The sequence below is a fragment of the Simochromis diagramma genome, unplaced genomic scaffold (genome assembly GCF_900408965.1).
Source record: "Simochromis diagramma unplaced genomic scaffold, fSimDia1.1 OVJJ01000216.1, whole genome shotgun sequence".
NCBI classification, from domain to species: domain Eukaryota; kingdom Metazoa; phylum Chordata; class Actinopteri; order Cichliformes; family Cichlidae; genus Simochromis; species Simochromis diagramma.
In genome coordinates, this window is record NW_024386883.1 from 5869246 (window position 1) to 5885486 (window position 16241).

Below are 16241 nucleotides of genomic sequence, written 5' to 3' on the forward strand. Positions count from 1 at the left end.
CTGCCTCCAAAGGACTTCAGCAGAGACTTGAGGCTGATGTCAAAGAAGCCCGAATCCTGCTGGCTGGTCGCCATGGCTGCAGAGGCTATGTCGCCACGGTGACAGACAGCAGAGGGGGGACAGGACGGCAGGATGAGGCGTTGCAGACGGAGCAAGTAAGAGAAAGAGGAGAGCGCTCCGACAGGAATAAGGCTCGGAGAAAGGGGGAGAAGGATGCGGGTGGGCAGCGAGCGATGCGGATGTTGCGGCTGTCTACTGCTGAGTGTGTGTGTTTGTTTGCGTGTGTGCACGAGGAAGAGTGTGTGTATGCCAGAGAGAAAGAGAAATAGTGTCTCTCAGGCTTGCCTGAGCTCTGTGTTGCTATCTTGCTGGCTAACACCCCCCATCCCTTCTCTGTTTTGCTCTCTCAGGACAGTGATACACAGATGTTGGTAGACGCAAGCAGCCAATCCTCTTAGAGGGAAGACAGAGAAAGAGTGCAGGGGGGGGGGGGGGGGGGGGGGGCACACACGCACACACACACACACCAGCTAGTGCTACATAGAGGGTATGCTGAAAATAGAGGGCGATAAACTGGGAAGGTGAAAACTAGTGAGTGAGTGACAATGAAAAGGCAGTTTTCATACCGCTGTAGCTATAATGGAGCAGACTAACAGCACTAATGTTTCTATTGTTTTCCTGCTCTGTTTCATATTGTGCTGAGTGAGCATGCCGTCAGCCTGCACTGACCAATAAGAGCCAAGAGTAGCAGTGATAGGCAGGCTGAACCAGCAAATTGCCAGAAACAACTGGTCAGTGCAGCACCACCTCAGGTATCACACACAGATTTTAACTGGCTTCTGACTTTGTGTGGTGTGGAGCATGCTAGATTTTATATAAATATGGATGGAGATCAGCTGGGGATGAAAAAAATCTCCTTCAGCAGCTATTATGTATCCAGAAGGGGCCAGACAGCCAATATATTAATTCAGCGTTCCTACAGAACAGACTGTAAATCATTCCCAACACCAAAAGTCAATAAAAATATTTTAGCAGCTGATTTCTGTACTTAACCCCCCCCCCCCAGAACATTTATTATAGCTGTATTATGTAGAAAAAAAAAACACTTTTTTTCAATCTTTTCACTCAAATATTAAGTTAATTTTGAAAAGGGTTTTAAAACAATATTCCCATTCTAAAATGTCATGTCACAATCTCATTGGCAAGGAATCTTAAGTCCTTTGATTATTGATTTTCCATAAATACAAGTGAAAAGCAGCAATTTTTAGTCAGTTTGTTCGCAGTCTTCAAACGTTCGACCAGATACATTTGGAAATATTTGGAAACCTTTTCAGAGTAACTGTGCACAGATTCCAACATGTATCCAAGAAAATACCAACAAAGAAAAAAGGATTACGCCGCCTCTCCTTCCTGGTGTGGCCAGCCAATTTCCCCAGATGGCGCCTTATTCATTCAAAGGGCATTAGAGGAAAGAAGGAAAGGAAAGGAGAACTACAACCTACCAAACAAAATTAAACACCTTGAAGAAGAGAAGCTTCAACTCCAGGAGAAGTGAACACAAATAGAAGCACAAAATAGACACCTTGAAGAAAGACAACAACGCCAGCCTGACATAAACATTATTAATGAGGGCTGGGGAATAATGTTTGGTCAAGCACGAGAGCAGATTGCGTTCCTGATTAAAGAGAACAAGAAAAAGAGCGCCAAAGTAAAAGAGATATCTGCCCAGCTTCAAGACAGGAACGCTACTATTGAGGTGATGCAGTGGGATCTCTGAGACATGGGCCAAAAAAAATCAGGAGCGCCAAGCAAAACTTGATGAAGCGCTGGAAAAATTTAAAGAAATCCTCCAAGAAAAGGAGGAAGAAGACAAAAAGCAGAGAGAAATGCAGTGCAAACTCAAAGGCATGGAGGAACAATACCAAATGCTCAAGGTAAAGCTCGATGAAACAGAATTCAAAAATAAAATGCTTCTTCAGGTAGAAGAGGAACAGAAAGAACAACAGAACAAAAAACTTATTCTCCAGGACCTTGAGAGGAAAAATGTACAACTGCAAGAATTTTGTAATGAAATGAAGGAAAAATCAACTGAACTGGAAGGAGAAAATGAAAAAGTGGAAAAGCTATGCTCGGAGATGCAGCGTAGTATCAGTGGAATTGCAAGAAATAACTCAGAGCTCATTAATGGGATCTTGTTGAACTTCAACAACTTGAGGCGCCAGAACAGTGAAATGCAGGCGGAAAAGCAACAACAAGAGAAAATACATGACGACCTGCAGCGTACGCTTAAAGAAATCCAGAGCAGAAATGAGCACTTAGAACACCTGCATAACAACGCACAAGAGAGAAATAGAGACATGCTTAAGGCAAATCTAACACAGGAGGCATCAGCTAAAGAACTGAAAGAAAAGCTTGGAGAAACACAAGCAACATTAGAAGAAGTGAAGCAAAGATGCCAGAAACTGGAGAAGCAAAATGCAGAAACAATTGATGAGTTGACGGCCCTCATCCTGGCCCTCCCGACCCTGTGTTCTCAAATGAACACAGGGTAGAGAGATGATAATAAAATGATAACAATAAACACAATTGGCTACATTTTACATGTGTCAGATCAATGTCTTCATTTAAGAATAATTCATCTTAAGTATAAAAACAAGAAATGGGCAATAGTGTGTTTTTGTGTATAGTATGCATACTTTTCTTGTTGTATCCAAATCCCAGAAGGAAGAAGAAGACAAAAAATAAACAAAAATAAAACTAAAATATATTTCTCTTTCTTTAAATGGATATTTTTAACACCATTCAATACATGTGCAAGTTACATCGGGTGCAGACATTCATGTTCCCTCCATGATTCATCATCATCTTTGTCACTAGTTTGCTTGCAGTGATTTTTTATTCATTAAATCAAGCAAAAAAGTTATTTTTTAACCTTTTTGTTACACCCTTCAGATGAATAGAGGTTTTTTTTTAAAAATTAAATGTGTTGTTGTTGTCAGCCAGCCTAGACACTGACACTGATAATGAAGTCTGACTTATTCCTGACTTATCAGCTGGTACAACTGCTTCACACCTCTGGCAGAATTGAAATGATTCATGTGGCACATGGGAAATTAACCTGTCAATAATTTAGATGCAATGTTCATGCTTTACAAATTTGATCACGTAATTAACAGCGCGACATTTGAGTGAATGTTTTTGTGATCATTTCAGGTGCCTTGGTGCTGCTGGATATCATTTCCAGACGATAAATATTTAATGTGGTGAATGTGAGCTTGATTCTTTGTTTTTTGTTTTTTTTGCAAACGAGGTATCTCTGCTGTCTTGAGTGTGTAGTGAGAAGATACAGAGTCATGGTGTGAAAAGTCAAATCGAAGCAAAGAGTTGGCTCCCTTTGCTTATCACAGCTTAAGAGATTTTAATCTGCTTTGCTTGATGAAGCATCCCTTACCTCAGCAGTGCAGCTGATATTTAATTTTGTCTTCCTTTAAGTAGATACACAGGCCAATACCAACACACTGTATGTCAGGACTCTGCTAGCATCTCATAATAACCTGCCACATCTCATAGCTTTAGTTCAACTTCTAACTGAGTCTTTAGTGTACCTAAGTACAAACTAAATTCTTTCTACTTTAAAAAGCCTTTGAAAATGTCTGCCTAAGCATAAAGTTATGACAGTGATGTTACGGTTGGCTGAAAAAGCTTGGAAGTACAAGTGGATAATTAGGGTCATTGTGCAATTCCCTGGATGAACAGTGGAAGTGCCACAGGACATGTGAGCGGCCGAAGGAGGGAGAGCAAAAAAATGAGAGTGAGAGGAAGAGTAAAGAGTGTATAGGCTACAGTATTATGCAAAGCTTGGCAGCTCACAGGAGAGCTGCCAAGCATGGATGGCCTGGTTCATATTAACAGACAATTACAGTTTAATCCCACAGGAGGAGAAATATATCAAAGAAGCACTGAAAGCCTATTCCTGTCTGCAACGTCACAGTGCTGGGCCTGACAGAATAAGCAAATCACAATTTTGTCTGTTAACCTGCATACAAGCCAATCAAGCCCAACTGACAATCATTAGATATGAAGCAATTTTCAAAATGTTCTCCTGAAACTTTCAAAACATCCTGTGTATAACAACCACTTGACTTCTGGTGCACCAAGTGCTGTACTGATGAGATGACAGCTAAATATTTAAAAGTCTGCACTCTTATCTTTCTCATCCAGTCTTGCTCGTGAGACTGCATGAAAATGTTTGCATGTTTGCTTGTTGACCCACATTAGGTTAAACAGTTACATGTGCCGGCTGCTGGTGGTGGTGGGGCTATATATGGGAAATTTGAATTGTTATGTACTGCCGTTTGACTCTTTCTGCTCTGACTGATGTAAATGAAGCCTGCAGAGTGTTCGCCGGAGCACAGCGCAGATGCACAATAGGAAAATCAATAAAATTTCAGGACTTCCAACGGGGAAAGGGGGCATATTTCCCATTGGGTTACAATGACACACATATGGAGCCTATAAGAAAGAGAGAGAGAAAAAAATCATGAACATAGAGATGAACACACCCCTATGGAGCGGCTGAGATTCCTCACATTCTGAGCAGGGGCCCGGGCATGCCAGCTGTTGGAATGTGACTCCTTTACTCACACAGGCAAACACACATGAACACACACATATATATACAGGGTACTTATACATGTGAAGCGTCAATTAAGATTTCATTTATACTTGGTCTACAAGTATAATGGGTCACCAATTCATTTTTATTGTATTTATACGTCTGTTTATAAGTCTAACATAATAACCTGACCTTTTGTGGTGCAATGAATGAGTGATACAATCAATAAGCATGAGGCTGCTCAGCATCAGATAATGCAAACCTGTTGTTCTGAAAATGTGGCAGTTATAAGATGGTTATAAAACAATACATTAGCGAGGAGGTGTGAGGACGTTATCCACATCAAGGTATGCTACCTTTGAGCCTCGGAAACATCGAGCCACTGCACACTTCTACAAAGCTTAGCCCAAAAGACTCCACTGCTAATGATGGTTGCTAACTAGGGGGCCACTCCATCTAAACAATCAAAGGTGGAGCTTAAATCATGTGCAGTGTGTAAACCAGCAACGCTAAACAGACTATCTGCAAGATAAGTAGCTGAGTCATCTCCATTAATGGTACTCATTCTAAATCAAAACCGTTTACAGGCTTCAGATTGAACTAATGCTATCAACAGAATGCGAAGAAACAACACCACCCTTTCAGCTTTTGAAAGTACGAAGGGGCCTTTTGTGGAAAACCATTCTTTATCATGAGATGGTGGAGCATGTCAATGTATCCCCAACCCTGCCCTGAGTAGAAGAGAAGAAGAAAATCATGTGTGGAGTTATATATATTCTAGTCAGACAGCAAACAGTGGCTAATGAGAGACAGAAGCCAAGCTCAGAAGTGATAAGAGAAGGGAAGCAAACAAGAGTAAACTCCAGAACAGCTTTCACTGCTGGGGCTTTTATTTTTTATTTTTTTATTGTTTTGCTTTTAAAGTAAAGGAATAAATGATGATGATGATGAGCTGACGTCATCTCTTCTAGACTGGAAAGATCAGAGCTGTTCATGCCAATATTTGCCATGTGTCAACTATCTAATATACTGACAGTGAAAATGTTTCAACCAGAAAAGTTGTTAACTGAGTGGCTGTCGCAGGGAGGGTGGAGACAGTCTTACACTACATGAATATAACACTTCCCACTTGCTGAGTGGCACCGAATGGGTACAGAGGTGTAAATAGCTGCCCTCCACATCAGCACAAACACAGAGAGTGATGCAGAAAGAGGCGATTTCTCGCTTTCAGCATGAGGAGAAAGTTTATAACAGGCACAGAGTCACAGTCATAGTTAACCATGTGATCGTCACCGTACCTCAAAACTGAATCCCTTTTTAAAAAAACTTTTTTAGTATCACACTAATTTGCCAACTTTTGAGATAAAGTATTTATTTTTTCTCTTAAATTAAAATTAACAGTTGTGACTTTAACAATTTACAATAACAATAGAGGGAGCGAATGGTATGTCCTTTAAACAACACCTTTGAATCAAAGACACACACTTGAAATGTAATCCCAGTGAGATTACACAATTTCATCAGTCAAACAGAGACTGTTTGATACATTGTGTCTAGCACAGACAGACATCGTTTCACTGGAGCATTATCATTCACGACCTAATGATGGAGATGTTGGAGCTGTGGATGTTTAATATTACATTTCAATCAAGGAATGAACTCCTAGCATAAATGTCTATTCATCTGTGATTGTATTACTCATTTCAGCTTCATAAATCAAATTGACACAATCATAAAAACCATAGTAAACAAGTCAACATGTGTCAGACATCTGTTAATGTGATGTGTTTTTGTCATGCTAACCGAACCAGCATAACACAGCACATGAGCACACTCTCACGCATAAACACAGATTGCAAATAAATTGCTTCAAACGACCACAGAGAGGCTGTTTGAGGCTCGGGGCTCACACAGTAGTGTGTCCTTGACACAGCTGGGTCAGATAACTCTAGTGAGAACACATTTGTGTACCATCAAAGACTAACACATGTACATTATCTCAGCAGCAGAGGCTTCTATAATCTTACATTTCACCGCATTTCTTTGACATTTGCACTCTACAAGCTCATTTATTGAGAAGTCTCAATAAAGGCATGTTTGTGCAGGTGCTGCTTTGTTGCACAGACACTACCTCACACCAAAATTCCCCCTTTTCACTCTTCAACATGCACCTATGTTTCCATCTTTTTTCAAGTCCAATCAGAGACACAAAATAAGCATTCTGCTTTTCTTATCCTAAAGTGCCTTCAATTGGATCTTCCTTCAAATGCCATTCAGTATTACTTGACTTAATAAATCTAAAAACTGATACATTATTACAAAATTTAAACAATACTCTGATCTGAAGTGTACCTGTAAAGACTCCCTAAAATGTTGGAAGTGTATAGACATACAATTCACAGAGTTTAAGGTAAGCTGAGAGAGAACAAGTGGTTTGAGGAAAACCACAATCCTGAGGCCAGAAATGGCATGCCTCTTTCTGGATTCATGATCAGTGGAGTAACCTTGTGGTATTTTTCTAAAGACACAGAGGGTATCAGTTTTCACAGGGTCTTCAAAACCCACAACAAATACACCTGTCGAGTCTAGTTTCCAAGTGACAACAAAGACGAGCTTTGCAGTGGTGTACATAAAGAGGCAGACGGGGTCTAAACAGGTAGCAGAAGATCTGAGTTATTTAAAATCTCAAAGCGGCTAAAAACCGCACACACCCACATTCCAGCTGGCGAGCGGAGGATCATTTTTTCAGCTGGATGTTCGACCTGTCTTTCTGCCATTTCCACCCTTAAACTTAACTCCTCAGGTCATGACAAATAAGCAATCACATTCAAACTTCCTGGGAATATTACAAAACATGTATCTCATTGCCTCCTCTCTGTGTTGACTCATCTTGTGTTCATTCACATTTGTGCTCTTCAGGAGAAGAAAACAAAAAAAACCCCCAAAACACACAAAATTTGTAGAGCCAGTCTCCACATACCTCTATTAATGATCCCTCTCCTCTTTCTGGACCTCAACTGGATCTTTGAAAACCTCCCTGTGAAGTCACTGGGATCAAACTTATCCACTGACAGAGAGGCAATACGGTCCAGAACGATCCCATCCTGGCCTTCACTTTGGTTCACCCCGTGATCCTGATGTTGGTTCAGACAGTGGCCATTGCAATGATCTGAAGCACTGCTTTCAGCCCCAAGGCTGGTGGTGCTTTTGACATCTTCTAGAGACATGTCTCCCCTATTTGCTCATTAGCCAGTCTTGACGGGAGCTCACCGACACCTCGTAGAATATTGTCAAAATGTGGCCCTCCTCAGAGGAAGAAAGACAACTTTACATTGTTCCACAGAAGACTCAAAATAAAATAAAAAAATCCTTGTCCCAGAGGAAAGGAAAAATACTTAAAAAGGCCATTCAGTCCATTTTCACTCTTCACCTTTTCCCCCACATTTTGGTATCCAGTTTCCTTTCAGGGTTTATTCTCTTTATGTTGTGTTCATTCAATCCCGAGACAGTGAGCTCATCGCTTTGTTGTTACACAGTTCTCCTGAGAGTTCAGGTCTTCCTCTCGAGGCTTTCTCACAGTTGTTTAAGATTTTGAAAACATTTTTCTTTTTAAAAAAATCTTATTTTATTTGAAAGCAGATTTTCTGTAAAACCTTTCTTCTCTTTGCGTGCCCCACTTCAAATCTCACCTGCTCTCAGAGCGTTTCTCCTTCTGTCTTTTTCAGCCCTCTGAGGCACAGCTGTGTTTCTTCACTCTCAGGTGGTGAAAAAAGGGGAGGGAGCCAATTCCAAGAACGCAGCTTGATTGGGTGGTTTGTTAAATCTGGGTGGTTCTTTTACCCCTCCACTCCCTCGCATTTTCTTCCTCTCTTTTTCCTCTCTCCTACTCACCTTCCCTCACAGAGGCATTTTTGGCAATGAGAAAAATGATTTCTTTCTTGCGTCCTCTCTCACACACCTGCTTCCTGACTCTTGTTTCATCCTTTTTTCCCTCTCGCGTAGCAGTAGAGCATTAAAGAATGGCATCTGTTTACTGCTTTGGATAGCCGGAACACTGCGTGTTGGTGTGTCAGATACCCTGCGCTCACTGGTCGAAGCTGTTTAGCCAGTTACAGTAACCTCAATTGTTAATGGTGTAGGATTCCTGAGGACAGACACACCCATTAACAAAGCTTGGAGGGGTGGGGGGTAGGGTGTTTGGGTGGGTGAAAACACAAACAGGAAGCACAGTAGCCTAAAATTATGTTTGTAACAATCAGCTGCTGATTAGTACACACATTTCAGAGACAACTGTGGGGTGTGATTGTCATGTGGTTTTAAATCTGTCAAATAAAGCCTGGCAAATGCATATTTATGTACACACATGAAAAAAAAGAAAACAATGACAGCTATACACGGAAGTGTTACAACATTATGATATAAGTAGGCTACTGTTACTGTTGAAGGTAAAACTTCCTTGATCTAATTCTGGAAAGGGACCAGGAATTACGTCAAATGTCAAAATGCAAATGACATCCCAGCCCCTTATCCAAAAACAAATCTTACAGGGAATACACTGCACTGTTTTAGTTTAACCCTAATTATGTGGTTCTTTAATGCTGCAATCCAGCAATCCTAACTCACATTACTAAAAGTCTTCCTCAATATGTAAATGGAAATTTTTAAAGTCAAAGCCTCGCAAATAATGTGCAGGGTCTTTTTTCAAAACCCTTACACTACATGAATTATTCAAGTAAATGTTCTTTATTAAAAAAGTGTAATCTAATCTTTCTTTACTCCTCACTCAATCTTCTCTCTGCAGGTAAGGTGGTAAACATCTCTTGGGAGCTCCATATCCTCCGGTGACTTCCTGCTGTGTATGCCATCGTCATGACATCAGCTTCACTTGGTGAATCATCCCGGGATTTTGCGCATGTAGGTGTGAAAACAAAACTTTCACGCCCTCCATGTAAAGACTGCAACACAGGTTTAATTAGGATGATTAAAACTCTCTCTTATGGGAAAACACTAAACCCACTTTACACATTAAACACTGTTTGCAGGTTCAGTGGAGTAGGAAACCGCATTGTGAAAAATGCTGGATAAAGCGAGATGGTGTTGTGCAGAGGGTGATGCTTTTTATACACAGGAAGTGATGTCTTTGTTGAAAATGAAAAAATATATACGTAAGGCATGTGGCTTTAGAAAGAAGTGATGTTACCACAACTCTGTAGCCCTCTTCTCATCCCTGCTTCAGGCCGTCTGCTTGAAGCTACACCGGCCACTGGCTGCTAACAGGAAATGAGAATTTTCCTTCCTTGAATTTTGTAATCTGTCTTTCTTGAATCTCCACAATCACCACAAACAAAGGAGACTTCAAATGCCATCAAGGTCAAAGGTCAAATAAATACATCACACAAGCTAGTGTCTGGAGACAAAACAAAGAGCAAGGAAATAGTTAACGGCTGGCAAACAGGCACAGTGAGGCTCGGTGCCAAAGTCAGTTAGAGAGGCGTGCCGTCCCCTAAGGCAGTACAACAGCCAACTATTAAAAACAGAATCATTCACTCTTCCTCACATGAACACACACATGCACAAACAGGAGACTTTTATTCTGTATTTAATCTTTAATTCTGACCAACCAATCAAAGAAACCCCACAGATAAAAGTATCTGTCTTTTCTGCATTTTCATTTTATCTGCATTAAGATATGTATTAGAAACAACCTGACCTGACTATTAGTATAATATTAGTTTTTTAGTCATAATTTCTGAGTTACTTAACAGTCTGCACACAAATCAGCCTGAATATGAATTATGAGATAAGCACCAGCTTCTGCCCGCAGTACAGACATGGTTTGGTGTTATGGGACAACCAAATAGACCCAAAGAGACACACACACAAACCACAGGGTCATAGGCTAAAATAAACAGCTGCCATTCCTTAACTGTGATTCCTCCCCTGAGCGTCCCTCTGTTTTTGTTCAGTTTTATGTAGACTGTGCAGCTTTTCAACTTTAGTTATCAGCCACAACACTGCCAACAAAGAAAGAAATGTGTCCCTGCAAGTCAGAGGTGAAAGTTGAGCTGAGAAGACAAAGCGGAGCCATCCAGTCTCACATTCAACATTCAGTCTGAAATGTAGAAACTACTTCCTCCCACACAGTCTAAGTCAAAGGAGACTGTGCCACAACCATTTTTTTGTGGGATCTTTTATTTTAAAAATCAAAAATTGCATTTTTGCTGCTTTTTCCATGTGTTCACATCCCAGATTAACAAGATTCATAGAATTAATTATTAATCTGAGAATGATGGTCATTTTAAACCCAACTTTTTTCACCTTTTTCTGCTTTTGTACCTCTTAGTTTAACCTCAGCAGCCCAAAGCAACCCCCTTGTATTTCTTCTCTGATCATCCCTCCACCTACTATTTAAATTGCACCATCTGGGACCTCTGTGACAGGGGACTTTCATCTCTCTTGTCAGTCAAATACGTTGTCTTGTTAACAGTTTCCCAGACTCCCCCGTACACTCAGCAAGCCGGTCGAACAAGAGAAGATAAACAAGTTTACTTCTGGTCTTAAGCAACAAATCAAGACTAATTCAGTTCACAGTTAATGACACCCGCGCCTCACCACAAGCATCAGTCCAGATCACAGGGGACATTTGCTCCCGCAAGAGCGTATGACTGAGTGCATATTTTGAGTTAACACTTTTAATAAAGGAGAGTGATTTTACTTTGTGGTTAAATCAAGCACCAAATACCTTTCAGCCTTACTAAATCATTATCATCATTGATGCGTGTGACAATAAAGAAAATGAAGGTTAGTAAATTGTTATTGTTTAAGTAAAAGTTACATGTAAGAATCCTACATTCAAATTTTCCTTGTGAACAGTACAAAGGAATTAGCATTTAATTAAAAGTAAGGGAATCCTTCGTGATGTCACTAAATGTTAGAATTGGCTGGTTGGTGTGTGCTGAACAAAGCTGATTAAGTACAACACCTACTTTATACATGCATGCCTTCATAAAACTGGTTTAAACAGGCAAAGTAACTGACATGTTTATATTTACTGCATGTTTGGGCAGGGTTTAAGCTGAGAGTGACTTCTCAGAGTGAAAATGAAACTTTCACTTTTAGCGGCTGCATTTTCCGCATGCTTTCAAAACTACTTTGATTTTTGTTTTATAGTGTAAAGTATGAACACCACATTGTACACTGCGTACAAGGTTGTACGCAAAAGAATTGCATTCCATAAAGGTGTGTAATTATTTTTAGCCAGTGCTGGGGAAGAATAGAAGGCTTGATTATCAGACTAATAATTCATTTTTGTTGACTTAAACTAAAACATCAAACAGATTCAATTGATTAAAACAGCCTATACAAGTGAAAAGATGTGTCACGAGTTTAAAATTGATCACGTTTAAAAGTTTGCAATGCACCACTACAATTACTGTACTGTCTGCCACCCTATTGTGATATTTTGCCTCAGGCTCTCTGCAGGTCTTTTAAAATACCTTTTTCAATCACTTTCAGTCCGGTCCATGTCTCTGACCATTTTCAGAGGATTGTCTTTCAATTGTTAAGCAACTTAACACTAATCTAAGAACCATTCAACCATAACATAAGACAGCCTGTCACAAAAAACAAAAAAATAAAACAAAACATAATATGACCCCATTTCTTTAGTTGAATCAATGAAAATTACCGACATGAAGGCAGATGTGAAGGAGCTATTATCTCAAAATGTGTCATATCTTACAAAAAGAAGTGGCGGTATATAAAAATGTATTAATAGCAGATGAACAGTATCTGAAAGTCATGTCTTTAAGGAATAGAAAACAAGCCAGATCCAGACAGGACCTGAGAGATGCATCTGGCCTTTCAGTTGACCCATCTACTGTTTGCTGTGGTCTCATCAGAAATGATCTCAGTGGAAGGGAAACAGGGAGAAATAGCCAAGGTATGTCAAACTGCACAAGAATTTGACTAGCTAAAAATCAAAAACAGATCTTAACTACTTGGTTTGAACCAAGAGATCAGGAGAGCGGTACAACAGTCTACAGGTATCAATAAAACATAGTGGAGTCTTCTTTTTTTAGCGTGACAATGATTTCAAACACACTTCTAATGCAGTAAAGGCATACCTGGAGAGAAAAACACACAAAGCAACACTATCAGCCATGGATTCGTCTCTCTACAGAGTCCAGACCTCAACATTACTGAAGCAGTGTGGGATCTTGGCAGAGAGCAGAATAAAAGGCAGCAACGTCCAAAGAAGAGCTTTGAATGTCCTTCAAGAAGCCCCAAGAACTATTCCTGAAGACTACGTAGAGATATAACAAGACAGCTTGTCAAAGAGATTTCAGGCTGTGTTGAATAATAAAGGTGGTCACATCAAATATTGACTTTCAAGCTTGTTAGAAGTGTAAAAACTCTGTTCTTGCATTATATAATGTATTTGCATTATTTTTGCATGCTTCAACAAATCACTGCACCTATTTTTCATTTTCCCGATAAAATATAAAGAAATGAGGGGTGACTCAGCACTTTTTCTCAGTATTGTAGCTGTATTGTCCACATTGGTAGTTTAACAACTGATTATCTTCCATCTTTATTTTTCTCCTGCCATTATCATGCCCAAACACCGGCTCTACAATGGTGCCCTCTTGAGCCCATTACAGAAACAAAAGCTCTGCTTACCAATAGCGTTTCTTTCTGAGGAGGTCAGGTTTGTTAGTTTGTACGTTGACAAGATTGTTTTAAACACAATTAGCTTTGCCTGCAGCTCAGAAAAGATAAAAACAAGGACTGATGGCTTGATTTTAAAAACAAAATGAGACATCAAAACATCAGTTACAAAAAAAATGCATCACGGCATTACATCACACTAGCCATTGAAGTGTACATGTAAGCAGACACACACACACACACACACACACACAGCAATATGTCTTTCCATATAGAGCTGTGTTATATAACTGTATCTCTGGAGTCTCCAATGTGCGGGCTAATGCATAATCAAACAGCCTCAGAGCTCCATTAAATCTACAGGCGTGAAACAACACTCCCTCAACAATTTCCTAAAATCTTAAAACAAACACACACACACACACAAAACAAACAAAACACACACAAGCAAATTCAATTAATTCTCTGTTAAATCAATACAGCGACACGCCGCTCAAACAGGCTTAACAGGCCATGTAAGACAAAAACTATTTAGCTGCTCTCTGAATAATATTCGGAGAACAGCACACCCATAAAATGAGCACCTGGGACAAAACAAACAGGGAGCGTGATGGTAAGGACTGTGTGATGATGTCTTCTGTGTATGAGTCAACTGGTGTGTCTCTGGCAGAAGAACCACGTTATGTAAGGCAGTGGGAGTGAGGTGTCTAGTGGTATCTATGGGAACAAAGAGGGTGAGGAAAGACAGAGAGCTCAGCTGACTGAGGTTCACCAGTCCAGAGTGTGAGGTCGCACTTTCTGTTGTTCACACATACGCGCATGTGTGTGTGGAGATGGCTGAGCAGTTACTTTCTGGCAGATTTACTTAAACAAAAGAAGGGCGGCCATGCTCATCCACACCGTACAACCTTAATTAAGCTTCCAAAAATATATTTTGGAAACTTACAGCAGCATTATACCAGATTAGTCTCTGCCACTCATGTTAAAAGTTGCCTGGAAAAAATAAAAAAAAAAGTTGTCTGATCTACTCGTCATGAGCTCCTTAGATCTGATCTCTGTGACCTGTGAGCGGGATTGAAGGGCCTGTCGACAAATAGACGGTAAAGCTTAAAAGAGCTCAGCCATTTACACTAACGTGCTAAAAAACAGAGTGTCAAGTATCATAAAAGGGGTGAAAGAAGGCTTCTCTACAAAACTTGAGAAACCCGATAATAGAGGGCCAAAAATTTTAAAATGATACTCTCACATGGATAGTGGCTGATAGCAAACTGTTTGTTTGAATAGCCAATATTCTCTACAACTAAATGCACAGAAACAAATGCCAATTCTAATTTTAAATAATAAAGTTTCTCTCAAAATGAATTTTTAATGTGGTTTGATGATGCTAAAAGGTAATAAATGCAGGGCTTTTTGCTCCACTACAGTGGTGCTGATGTATAAATCAGTCATGCTACAAAGGCAATTGAAGCCCGAGTGGGGCAGCGCATTATAAAGCACCTCCACATATTAAACAGCAAGTACAAGAAAATTTAAATCTTAAAAAAAGTTTCAGATTCAAACAATTAAAGAAGGACTTCCTTAAATAAGCTTTGAATCTGTAATAATAATCACTATCTGTGCAAATGCATTATGCTTATTTAAAAATGAAATCAAACTAGACTGGTGTAGAGGAAACTTATTCCAAAAACACCAGTCTGGATTTCAGGAATTGTATATCTTGAAATCCAGACTGGGAACAAACTTAAGAGGATCAAAGGAACCTCGGAGAAGCACAATACTCTGACACACATGTCAAACTGTCTGTGTGTGTGTGTGTGTGTGTGTGTGTGTGTGTTACTTGTAGCGTAAATCCATACCCAGAACAATAGAGTTAACTGGGTCACTCCTACTGCTGCTGCTGACTGGCTGTGCCAAAAAAGCTGGAGTGATGAAGAGGAGTATGATTCATGAGAAAGAAAGGGAGTAAGCCTGAGATGTGTGAACAGTGTGAGCAGCACACTTCACCACAGCACAGTACAACACAACACAACAGAAGAGCACAAAACCCCTATTAAATATCAATCAGATTTCAAAACATTTAAAACAGTCAGCAGGGTACTGCTGCCTGCTATGATACATCCTCAAACACTGGCTTCCTCTCACAAAACATCCAAGCTGACTGCTTCTGGACATCTCAGCAATGGGATAATAACAACGGGAGACCACCCGACCTAGACTACACATTGATCCACAGCCCACAACTCTATACGTCTTCTCAATGACGAAAAACACCTCATCGGTGAGGGGTCCAAAAGGCCCAGACAGGGTATCAGACGGGCACCGGAACTGAGAGACGTGCGTGTTTTCTCTTCCAGACGTGACACGTTTTTTTTAATGCTCCCAGATTGTAATCACTGGCAAGTAGCACTGCTGGTATTTACATTAGCTCCCTCGCTGATAGCTAAAGTGTAGCGTAGCCATCATAAAGTGTGATTTACTATGATAGTCGCTGTTTTAGATAAACACTGTTGCTTTAGCTAACCTGCCTCACAAAGCCGCTCGGCATTGTTCGCTGTGTTGGTGGCACCGAGGCAACTAAAGAAGCGAGTTTAGGTTAAGTCACATTCTCCTTTTCTTTCTTTTAATGGCCGACCACTGTAACCGGCTAAGCCTATGGCTAACTCAGCTGCTAAAGAGCTAGTAGAAGCCCCCCGTGGTAGTTAGAGCTATCGATGTTGTATTAAGAAATTGCTCGGTTGCCTTTGTGGTTGACACAGAGCCGTTAAACAGCACCGGGCATAGCACTGGCGAATCATTTAGATTAACTGTACCTTTTCTGCGTCGACCTTGGCCACTACAGGATCATTTCCTAGCACCAGTTCTTTGTTTATGTGATTCGGTGGCTTGTTTTCATCAATCCTCCTCGTCTCTCTCCTCCAGGAGTCGTGCCGCCTCAGCTGACAGCGCTACTGCTCGG

At 40.4% G+C, this 16241-nt stretch overlaps 1 protein-coding gene across 8 annotated transcripts in view; it reads right to left on the reverse strand.

Annotated features, from left to right (window-relative positions):
- fryb (furry homolog b (Drosophila)) overlaps positions 1-16241 on the reverse strand; it is a 54726-nt gene extending 38485 nt beyond the window's left edge. For 3 of the 8 annotated variants that reach the window (XM_040033313.1, XM_040033311.1, XM_040033309.1), the window contains exon 1: positions 7596-14842. In XM_040033313.1, coding sequence (XP_039889247.1) covers positions 7596-7842 — 247 coding nt within the window. In that variant the 5' untranslated portion in view covers positions 7843-14842. Of the gene's footprint in view, position 1; positions 481-7595; positions 14844-16095 lie in introns of those variants that run through there. The other 5 variants (XM_040033318.1, XM_040033314.1, XM_040033316.1 and 2 more) reach the window with 4 other exon arrangements.